This window comes from Rhinopithecus bieti, unplaced genomic scaffold (assembly GCF_001698545.2).
Source record: "Rhinopithecus bieti isolate Rb0 unplaced genomic scaffold, ASM169854v2 scaffold_11565, whole genome shotgun sequence".
NCBI lineage: Eukaryota > Metazoa > Chordata > Mammalia > Primates > Cercopithecidae > Rhinopithecus > Rhinopithecus bieti.
Window position 1 is genome coordinate 412,461 of NW_016807049.1, and position 12,082 is coordinate 424,542.

Consider the following 12,082-nt stretch of genomic DNA (forward strand, 5'->3'; position numbering starts at 1 on the left):
GCCATCTGATCTTTGACAAACCTGAGAGAAACAAGAAATGGGGAAAGGATTCCCTATTTAATAAATGGTGCTGGGAAAATTGGCTAGCCATAAGTAGAAAGCTGAAACTGGATCCTTTCCTTACTCCTTATACGAAAATTAATTCAAGATGGATTAGAGACTTAAATGTTAGACCTAATACCATAAAAACCCTAGAAGAAAACCTAGGTAGTACCATTCAGGACATAGGCATGGGCAAGTACTTCATGTCTAAAACACCAAAAGCAACGGCAGCAAAAGTCAAAATTGACAAATGGGATCTAATTAAACTAAAGAGTTTCTGCACGGCAAAAGAAACTACCATCAGAGTGAACAGGCAACCTACAGAATGGGAGAAAATTTTTGCAATCTACCCATCTGACAGAGGACTGATATCCAGAACCTACAAAGAACTCAAACAAATTTACAAGAAAAAAAAAAGCCCATCAAAAAGTGGGCAAAGGATATGAACAGACACTCCTCAAAAGAAGACATTTATGTGGCCAATAAACATATGAAAAAAACCTCATCATCACTGGTCATTAGAGAAATGCAAATCAAAACCACAGTGAGATACCATCTCATGTCAGTTAGAGGGGCGATCATTAAAAAGTCAGGAAATAACAGATGCTGGAGAGGATGTGGAGAAATAGGAACGCTTTTACACTGTTGGTGGGAGTGTAAATTAGTTCAACCATTGTGGAAGACAGTGTGGTGATTCTTCAAGGATCTAAAACTAGAAATACCATTTGACCCAGCAATCCCATTACTGGGTATATACCCAAAGGATTATAAATCATTCTACTATAAAGACACATGCACACACATGTTTATTGCAGCACTGTTCACAACAGCAAAGACTTGGAACCAACCCAAATGCCCACCAATGATAGACTGGATAAAGAAAATGTGGCACATATACACCATGGAATACTACGCAGCCATAAAAAAGGATGAGTTCGTGTCCTTTGCAGAGACATGGATGAAGCTGGAAACCATCATTCTCAGCAAACTAACACAAAAACAGAAAACCAAATACTGCATATTCTCACTAATAAGTAGGAGTTGAACAATGAGAACACATGGATACAGGGAGCAGAACATCACACACTGGGGCCTGTCAGGGGGTGGGGGACTGGGGGACGAATAGCATTAGGAGAAATACATAATGTAGATGACGGGTTAATGGGTGCAGCAAACCACCACGGCACGTGTATACCTATGTAACAAACCTGCACGTTCTCCACATGCATCCCAGAACTTAAAGTATAATAAAAGAAAATAAATAAATAAAATGGGATTAATAACACACACACACACACACACACACACACACACACACACACAGACTCATGCCAGTGAAGCTTCCGCTTGGTTTTGATGCGTCTGTATGAGGTTAGCCAATGCTTTCCTGGGGGCACCACATCTTGCTCTGATTGCTCTTGGCTGGGTGCAGCCTGGCAGGTGTGTATTCACCCTCCCTACCTCCACAGATGATGGTGATCCTTAAAGGGACCTTCTTAAAGGTCTCCTGTGGTTCTCCATGCTTGCCTGTTAAAAAGCTTCTCCAACGGAGACTGAAGAAATTAGAAATGCCAGCATCCTGCCTCTACTAGACCAAAATCATAGCCGTACAGGAGTTATAGAGAAAGAGAGAGAACTACGGTCCTCTTGGCCACACATGTCCAGACTAGAGCAGAGTGGAGGGTGGCTGGTAATGGAGTAGGTTGTGGCGAACTCTCAGAGTACTCTTGCTGTTCTGAGTTTCAGTAGATTTTCTTGAATGACTGTTTCTCCATTTCCTGTGCACCCTTAGGACAATTTTCAGAGACTTCAAATAAATACTTTTTTGTTATAATTTTCACCAGTTAAGTTGTTGTTTTACTGGGGAGAGGATCCACCACGTTCCTCACTATCTCGAGAAGACTCTCCTCCAGACAACTTGCTAAAGTAACACTTCAGATAGTTTCAAGTCCCAAATTAATTTTAAAGATTCATAAATTAACAATGAACAAAAAATAAAGGTGAAATATTAGATATCTTCCATTTAGTTGTCTGGGCATGGTGGCTCACACTTCTAATCCCAGCACTTTGGGAAGCTGAGGCAGGAGGAGTGCCTGAGCCCAGGAGTACAAGAGCAGCCTGGGCAACATGGCGAATCCCCATTCCTGCAAAATAAAAATTAAAAAGTTAGCCAGGCTCAGCGGCCCACACCTAGAGTCCCAGCTGCTTGAGAGGCTGAGGTGAGAGGACAGCTCAAGCCAGGGAAGTCGAGGCTGCAGTGAGCCATGATCATACCACAGCACTCCAGCCTGGGAGGCAGAGTGAGACCCCATCTCAAAAAAAAATAAAAAATAAAAATAAATAAATAAACCTTCATTTTGAAAATGGTTATGGTTTTTTAAAAAAAGTTTATTTTCCATTTATAAAAAGTTTTAAATTAAATAAACTAATGACACAAATAAGAACTTTATATTTTTTTCCTAAGTCTTAAATGTATGCCCTCAAATAACAGGAACTCTTTTTCAGTTTAGGTCACACTAAGTTCGGTTGTGAATAATCTGACTAGCGTCATCACCAGCATCCCTTCTGGTAGACAAAAGGTAGGGCCTATCTTAATTGTGACTATGTAGGTCAAATGAGGAATAAACTCCTTTGCCCTGAGATTATCCCAAATCCTGTTGCTGTCCATGGTAAAGAAGCGTACAGCCTGCTATTTCATACTTTGACACCAAAATAAGCTTCAGGTCCAATTAATCTAAATTCAGTCCTCACACTTATTTCTAGTATGACAAACTTGAGGCTGGGTAGGAGGATGAGAAGCAAACACATTCAGTGAATAGAAATGAATATAAATGATCTAAATTCATATTCCTAAAACTCCCAGACAGGGGAGCACACAGGGGAGGCCTGCTACAGTGATGACTGATTTATTCTCGCTTTAATTAAGCTGCAAGGAAACCTTTGCTCATGGTGCTATTCTCAAAAATCACCCCTTAATCCTCTCTACATATCTAAACCAAATAAATTCTTCAAGGCTCACTTCAAGTCACATCTCCTCCACACAGCCTTTATCCCAAGTCCAGCCTATATACTCTGTTCAACTTCTGACCACCCACAGTTTGCACTATCTTTAGTATATAGCATGGAACCTGAAGGATAATTCAAGTATAGTCACTTAAATTACTCAAAGCTGTCTCTCTTGGGTTGTTCCACAATAAATTAGCCCTCCAGAGAACCTCTGTGCCCTTTCTGGTATTTTAGCTCATTTCCTCTGCTGTAGTCCCTGCTGAAATGGATCAACTGTGCTGCTATCAGATCAAAAAAGGGTGCAACAGTGAAAGTGCTCATGTTTGGTTTTTCCAGTGAAACTAAAGAGGGCTCTCTGCAATAGTGGCTCCACTCCAAATTGGCTGTGCTGAGAAAACACTCTCCTATCATCTGCTCCAGATAGAATTAATTTAAAAAAAATTTTTTTTTTTAGAAATGCGATGGGGTCTCACTATGCTGCCAAGGCTGGAGGGCAGTGGCTATCACAGGCACAATCATAGCACACAACAGCCCACCTTGTAGGTGGGTCTACAGGTGCATGCCACTGCATCTGGCATTCCAAACAGCATCTGTACTCTATTCTATACTCTTTCTTCAATTCCTATGAATGATAAACAGAACATTATAGCCATTAAAAATTCATACCACTTTCCTTGTACATTTAGTCCAACAGAATCTTCTTCTTTTTTTTTTTTTTTTTTTTTGAGACAGAGTCTCGCTCTGTCACCAAGCTGGAGTGCAGTGGCATGATCTTAGCTCACTGCAATCTCCACCTCCCGAGTTCAATCAATTCTCCTGCGTTCGCCTCCTGAGTAGCTGGGACTATAGGCACACGCCACCATGCCCAGCTAATTTTTGTACTTTTAGTAGAGATGGGGTTTCACCATGTTGGCCAGGATGGTCTCGATCTCTTGACCTCGTGATCTGCCCACCTCAGCCTCCCAAAGTGCTGGGATTGTAGGCGTGAGCCACTGCACCCGGCCCAGAATCTTAATATCATGGTATATAAATATAAAATCCAAAAGAATTAACAGTCTACACTATGATTACATTGTATGCAATTCCAAAGCACAATTACCCAAATATAATTTCCCTAATATATAATATATCAAGGTGAAAGATAATTAGCTTAGTTACATTTCCTTTATATTATGCTGGTATATTTGTGTTATTTTTTATTTTTAGCCTTTTACTTAGAAGTATAAAAATAATTTTATTGGCCAAAAGAAAATTTAAGAGGCTGAGGCAGGAGATCGGCATGAACCTGGGAGGCGGAGCTTGCAGTGAGCCGAGATAGTGCCACTGCACTCCAGCCTGGGCGACTGAGTGAGACTCCGTCTCAAAAAAAAAAAAAAGAAAATTTAAAAACAGAGGTTAGTATTATTGCATTCCTTGAACTGATTTGGTATACTCTACAAATATAGGAATAGCATCTTCAAAAAAATAATAAATCTTTCAACATCTTAAACAAATCCAGATTCCACAAAACCTATGTTCGTCTAATTATAGTTTTGTATTTTGATGTGGTTTTCTATGTAAATACATTTTTAAGGCTTGCAATAGGAATGTACTCTATTAAAAGCAGATGTTAAAAGTTACAAAGTACCAAATGTTTACTGTGTATCCTCAAAACAAATCTAAATTGTCTTATTATAAGATATTTAGTGTTTCAGACATGATTTTATGTCTTTGGTCAAAAGACAAATACAACTGTTCAAATCAACCAAAACACACCCTTGCCAGCTACAACTGGAACAATTAACACCAATACAAAACACTAGGCTTCTATAACACAGATTTTCATTCAGTCTGTCACTCTGCAGCACTGAAATATCCACTAATGACAAGAAAACAGTTTTCAATCTAAAAATGAATGTCTGTGATAAATAAAACTGCAGCAAAGATCACAGATAAAATATGTAATCTGTTTTTCCTTTTCATAGCAGCCAATAATACAGTGGCAGGCGATATGTGAAGTGTGCCACACCTATTCTCCCAAATTCCTCAACACAGTGAGAAGAAGCTTTTATTGGCAATTACTGCTTCCCGTAAGAACACTTATAGGTATTATGTTATATACTCCCATAAAAGAGCAGCTGAATGATGAATACTTCTTTTCCCATCGCTATTTCACATTTTTATAACTTTTTTTTTTGAGACGGAGTCTCACTCTGTTACCCAGGCTGGAGTGTAGTGGTGCGATCTCAGCTCACTGCAAGCTCCACCTCCTGGGTTCAAGCAATTCTCCGGCCTCAGCCTCCCGAGTAGCTGGGATTACAGGCACCCACCACCACTCCTGGCTAATTTTTTGTATTTTTAGTAGAGACGGGGTTTTACCATGTTGGTCAGGCTGGTCTCGAACTCCTGACCTTGAACATTTTAAGCTACTCAGGAGGCTGAGAACGGGAGAATGGTGTGAACGCGGAGGCGGAGCTTGCAGTGGAGCTGAGAAATCGGCGCCACAGGCACTCCACCCTGGTGAGAGCAAGACTCCGTCTCAAAAAAAAAAAGAAAAGAAAAAAAAAATCTCTTTTTAGGGGTTAGGTCATTCAAGCACATGGAAAAGACATGAACATGATATCAAATTTATCAAAATTCCTTAAAGTTAGTATCTGTAATAAATGTGAATTCTAACAAATCCTTTCATTACCTGCCCTTATAATAAGTAGCAGATTTAACAATGTATTTTTTTCTGATCAGATTTCCAGAGGCTAAAGTCCAACAAATATTTAACTGTCATACTTTTTCTCCCATTCTCTGGGCAAAGAATTTTAATCTGATAGATTAAATAGAAGAAACCCACAGAGATTCATTGTGTTGCATTAAATGGTTAGACAAATGTCAGTTACGTACTTTTTAAAACATAACAGATTCTTCTTTTTCACTCTTGCTGACTTCTATGTGCAAATTTACATTCTGGGTATCATGTTCCTTTACAGATCCTTTAAACATGATTAGATACTATTTACCTATGGCATATTTTACAAAGATGATTCTTTTTGTACCCTGGGATAAATGAAAGGTAGCATCATTTCACATTTGGCAACGTTTAACCACAGTGGGTGTCTGCCTCGAACCACTATTTATACGCCACACAAGCAAGTGGCTCTTATTTTTACTGCTTACAGAAGCTTATGTACTTAAATCTCATATCACTCAAACTTTTACTTAACTGGGCAAATGTCATGTTGGTGAAATCACAGTTTATATACTTGTCAAAATCTGCTAAAATATTGGCCAGGCATGGTGACTCATGCCTGTAATCCCAGCACTTTGGGAGTCCAAGGTGGGTGGATCACCTGAGGTCAGGAGTTTGAGACCAGCCTGACCAACATGGCAAAATCCCGTCTCTATGAGACTAGCCTGACCAACATGGCAAAATCCCGTCTCTACTAAAAATACAAAAATTAGCTGGTCACAGGGGCCCGGACCTGTAATCCCAGCTACTTGGGAGGCTGAGGCAGAAGAATCACTTGAACCCGGAAGGGGGAGGTTGCAGTGAGCCGAGATCACGCCATTGCACTCCAGCCTGGGCAACAGGGTAAGACTCCATTTAAAAAAAAAGAAAAAAGAAATCTGCTAAAACATGGTAAAGGTTTTAAAAGTGTCTCACATACAATTTGATTTATAACCACAGTCATTTAAATACCGAACATATATGAAAAACCAATACACATTCAAATTCTTTTTTTAAAGTATTTAATTCATTTTTTTAAAGTATATATTCTGGTCTCCATATAAAATACTGCACTTACACTCATATAAACTATTCCACATCCATAATTATCACTTAATTAGGAAGAGCAGAGGCTCTGCAGCCAGATGGCTGGAGTTTGAACCTGAGCTCAGCCCCTTACTAGCTTGGAAACATTACTGAATTCCTCTACATCTCTGTACCTGAGGTTTCTGTACTATGAACCATACTATGAACTGAGACTAATGTTGCCTGTCTCATAGGAGTAGGAGCATTATATGAGTTGATATAAGTACAGTGCTAAGAACAGTAACTGGTACATGGTAAATAATGGACACGATTTGGTTTCCATGGTTATTATTGTTGTAATAATTACTACTATTACTACTACTACTACTACCGTGTTTACCAAAATATATTTCCTTATGACATTATTTGATAGAAGATTAACCAAAAACTATGCAACCCTTATTATCAAAATCACTCCAAAGTAAATTCTCTCACTTTCCTGCTAATGAGCTCAGATTAAAAAAAATTTTTTTTCCCTGAGACAGGGTCTTAATCTGTCACCCTGGCTGGAGTGCAGTGGTACTATCACAACTCACTCCAGACTCAACCTCCCTGGGCTCAGATGATCTTCCCATCTTAGCTTTCCAAGTACCTGGGACGACAGGCACGCACCACTGCACCCAGATAATTTTTACATTTTTTACAGATTCAGAATTTCACCATGTTCCCCAGGCTGGTCTTAAACTCCTGGGCTCAAGCAGTCCACCTGCCTTGGCCTCCCAAAGTGCTAGCATTACAAGTGTGAGCCACCACGCCCAGCAGGTTAAACTGTTTAATCCTTATTTGATCACCAAAGATCCTGAGGTGACTTAGGTCATTACAAACATTAATAATCACTGAACTATCCTGGAAATAGGGAGGAAATTGGACTAAATATTTACTGGCTCTAGAACATTCCTTAAAAATGGGCAAGTGTGAATGTGTGTGAATGCTTAAGCACGAACATCATATGAGATCACTTTTTCTATTTTCCTCTTTATTCCTTAAGAGACGGGGCTCTACATCAGACAGTTCTAATGTCAAAGTGTCACACTCATTTGGGTTTGAAAAACTGTGTCAGACTATAGTCTGATAAACTTCTATGTACCTTCTCAGCTAATCTTTTGTGTGTTACTTCAAAGTGAAGGAGGATAGATGAAATCATCATAGAACAAACTTAAATCCATGCTCCATAGGAAAAGTATAAAATGCTTTGTCTTAAGTTCTTCGGAGAGAAAAGCAGTTGGAAATATAAGATATTCTTCATTTCTATCAGTCTGAGCATCCAGAGAAAATAACCCTCTTTCTCCTTATGCCAAACGGCAATGTGCCCAGCTGAAGAATCTTCTATTATCACACTGAAAACGTCTCTGCCACGACAGTAAAAACAGCACAGGCACCTCGTTAAACACCAGTGCATTCAACCACAGTCTTACTTTCAAGGCGAAGACAGATCATAGAAAGATTATTTGGCTATTTTAAATATTTAAATAAAACAGAACTTCCAGCTTCCATTGTATATAAGAAGAATTGCTTGAAATGCCTCCATAAACATATGCCATGGCATTAAAGGCTATTAATTTTACTGGAAATGAATCATAAGGTACCAAAATGTCTGCACATACAATCAGTGTACATTTCCCATAAAAAGGGGAACAATTTGCATGCATCCTGAAAATACACTTTCCTTAAACAAAATTTTAAATGTCTCAAGTAAATGGAGTGGACAGATTTTTCTTCCAAATACAATGAAGTTAAATAAAACTATGTTTCTTCAACAATCCATCACTTTGTGGTGATTTTTCTCTAACATACATTTAAAAAAATCTTTTATCCCTCCAAAAACAGATCTGAAATGCAGAGCACAGCACCAAGACCCAGGTCAAGGAGTTGCTGAATAGGTTTATCTGGAGTCATGATGGAGACTGTCCCATAAACTCTGTTTGAAGCTGAAGGTCAACAGTAGCGTCACTATCAATAAACACAAATGAGGACATTGGCAAAGTCTCTTACCGACAATTTATGAAATGTCTTAATGACAGAATGAGGAGATTATCTTAAGATGATGATGCTCAACACAGATGCACTGTTTATATGCAAAGAGACCCCTTCATGCCAACTAGTTTAATTTGATGTTTGATGATTTAGATGTAAATCATATTTCAGTAAGCTAAAACTTAATACTAAGTCAAACAGAGCATGAAATCCTACAGTCTTGGGCATCCTGGGAGACTTCTTCCTTATTTGTATTCCCTTAGCAAAAAAAAAAAAAAAAAAAAAAAAAAAGCGGTGCTGGGAGTAGGGAGAGCATGGCTCAATTTTCTGAGTATTTAGTCCCTGGACAAGAGATGCTCCATGCCACATCTACACATTAGTCAAGTGACAGTTCTGGCTGTCCACCTCTCCTCAATGTAAGCCCCACCCATATTCCTCACCCAGACAGATTTTACATCTCTGACACAACCCAAAAGAAGAGATACGATGACTCAGCCTCAGTGTACTATATGCAAATATACCGTGGAAAGGATTTTTTAAATATTTATCTCTGCCAGAGAAAATACGATTTTCCATTACTCCTCTTAACATTGTCACCCTGGACTTACTGCTTATTATGAAATGAGTAACTTTCTGGTTTTTAATCACTGCTGGACATAGCCACTGATATTTATAAAGTCTTCATCCCTTAGTCAGCTGATTAATTTAATCAATATTTACTGAGTGCCTATGATGTGCCAGATGCCATCTCGTTCACTATGTTACCGACCTGAGGTCACCAGCAACCAGCAATAATACAACAAAAGCATTTCTAAAATAATTCAACTCCATAATGCTTGGGTTTAAATTATTCTGAGATTAATAAAATGCCTGGGGTGAGCCTGCTTACCCAGCCAACTATGGGTTACAAGCGTCTAGCTGTCCCATTGAAATTCATCTTCTCCTGGCTGGATTTGGTGATGTCTGTCTAGTGAACATTGTCTGCTCTGAAATAAGTATCAATGGAAACAACTCCAGGTCATGTGCCTAGCTACTACTTCCAGGTCAGAGGCAAAAATTCAAGGAATCAGCCCATGAGCTGGAACTCCTATGGCGCTACTAGGCAAGGAGAACACTGGGGATATCAGCCTCATTTTTCCCTCTTTGCTTCCCAAGACTGAGCTGCTTGCCATTCCTTTGCTCCCAAGACCTCTTTCCTGCCACCCTGCAAAAGTTAAGAAATGTAGCCACTCTCCATTTCAGGGTAAAGACGGGCACCATTAGCAATTCTATCTGGAGTTCATTATGATGAGGTTTTACTCTACTTTCCAAATGACGCCCCTGAGAAATTTATAACAATATCCCTTTATGACAAGCCCAATGGATATATCAGTTGAAAATTTTGCTTGGAAATGTTTTCTTGAAATGCAGCAATCTTTCTTTTATGACTCAAAAATGTCACAGGTTAGATCAAAGGATCTAACATAAAATAGAGAGGTTAGAAATGGATACAAGATTTCTCTTCCACATTTCAAGTACAGTATAACTGTTTAACTGGATTCTAATGGCATCCACTTCAGATATAATGCAACAAAATACCAAACACATTATCAGTTACTAAGGATTGGATTTCTTGCTTGTTTTCCTTTGCCCACTTTTTCCCTTCTTTCCATCCATAGGAGCACTCAGATGGATATAAATCAAGTGAAAATTTATTTCTAGGCAACTAATTCTGGAAAGAAACAGTGGCTGAGACTTTGGAAATATGTGTTATGATGTTACGAATAACAGTCGGGACATTATCACTGGATGGAGATAATTATGTGTTGTTCTATTTGAGCTAGTCTTACTTAACCACATGTTCTAAAGTTCTAACCCTTGCTATCTGCCTAAGATCCATGGAGGTTTACACAACCCAAAAACTATTTCAAAGTTTTCTCTAATGACAGTTCACACTTATGCCAGAAACACTGTGCAATTTCATAAGGCACAAAAAAATACTCACTTGTTTAGCCTTCGTCTTTGAGATGGTATCAGAGATAGGTTTCTTTCTCTCCTTTACAGCAGTTTTAGAAAATAATTCCTCAAATTCATGACAATCTATGGATGGCTCTTCAATTTTTTCCCAAATAAGTGAAGTACTGGAGTCTCTAAAATTAAGCAAAAGAACAATAAAACAGCCATCAAACCAAACTACATCACAGTAAGCATAAACAGAAAGGAAGAAAGGGAGGGAGGAAGGCCAGCAGGAAGGAGGGAGGGAAAAAGACGAGAGATAAGAAGGAAAGAACATTCTTTTTCTTTAAGACCACCATTTGTTTGATCCACTTATTGGGAAAGTTAAAATACCATCCATGAATGAAATCTTTTCCCAGAAATAATTTCCAGGAACCCTCAGTTATCAGGTCACCGTATGAAAACGTAAAAAGGAAACCTATCTCAGTATGGGCTAGGGAGGCAAGAAATGTTTGATATCTCAAAATCCCAACTTCACTTATCACCTCTGCAGATTATTCATGGGTTAAAAAACACACATTTACAGGATGGCATCCTCTCCCTCCTACTGCCTCCCATCACCCCATTGTTATTTGTCTTCTCAGTGACCGCAGATTCATGTAATACCACCTAAAAGGGTAAACACATTTTAAAAAAGCAAAGCAACAACAAAGCACAAGAACTTCCCGTCATATCTGGAGAAAATGACTTTGGGGCACAGTTTAAAACGAATCACCCACATACGTAAGTGGAGTGGTAACAACACAGAAGACGAACTGAAAAATTAGAAGTCATCACAATATACAGTTTCTTGCCCCCCTGATATGGTTTAGAGGGTAGAAAAATTCATATAAGAAATGAAAACGAACCTGGCAAATACCGTTTCTAAATGCATGCCACACGCACAAAGGAAATTCAAGGAATCGTGAAACATTAGAACAAGGAAGGCAAGTGAGGTTTAAAGTGTACGTTTTTCCCTGCCACCTACACATTCCACAGCCAAGTATCACAGCATTGTCTCAATGGCTAGGGAACACGGTTTATAGATGATGCATGAATGTATAAAATGCCACCAGAATACCTGGTGGAAAGTATTCTTTTATGATGATCAGTCCCAGCTACGATTGTATGACTTTGTGCTGTGTTGCCAATGATTGACAGAAGTGCCATGAAATTTTCAAAACTGAATTATTTCACACTTGGGGTGTGGATATGTGTATTTTTGTGTAGCATGTTTCTGAAGAAAGCCTACAAGATGGGATTGTAAAGCAGGGCTGTGTTGTTTTTTGTTTTTTTTTTTTT

General features: G+C 38.9%; 1 protein-coding gene across 1 annotated transcript in view; it reads right to left on the bottom strand.

The window, feature by feature from the left end:
- FMN2 (formin 2) overlaps positions 1 to 12,082 on the bottom strand; it is a 411,725-nt gene that overhangs the window by 278,475 nt on the left and 121,168 nt on the right. The window contains 1 exon segment of the mRNA XM_017879766.1: positions 10,791 to 10,935. Coding sequence (XP_017735255.1) covers positions 10,791 to 10,935 — 145 coding nt within the window.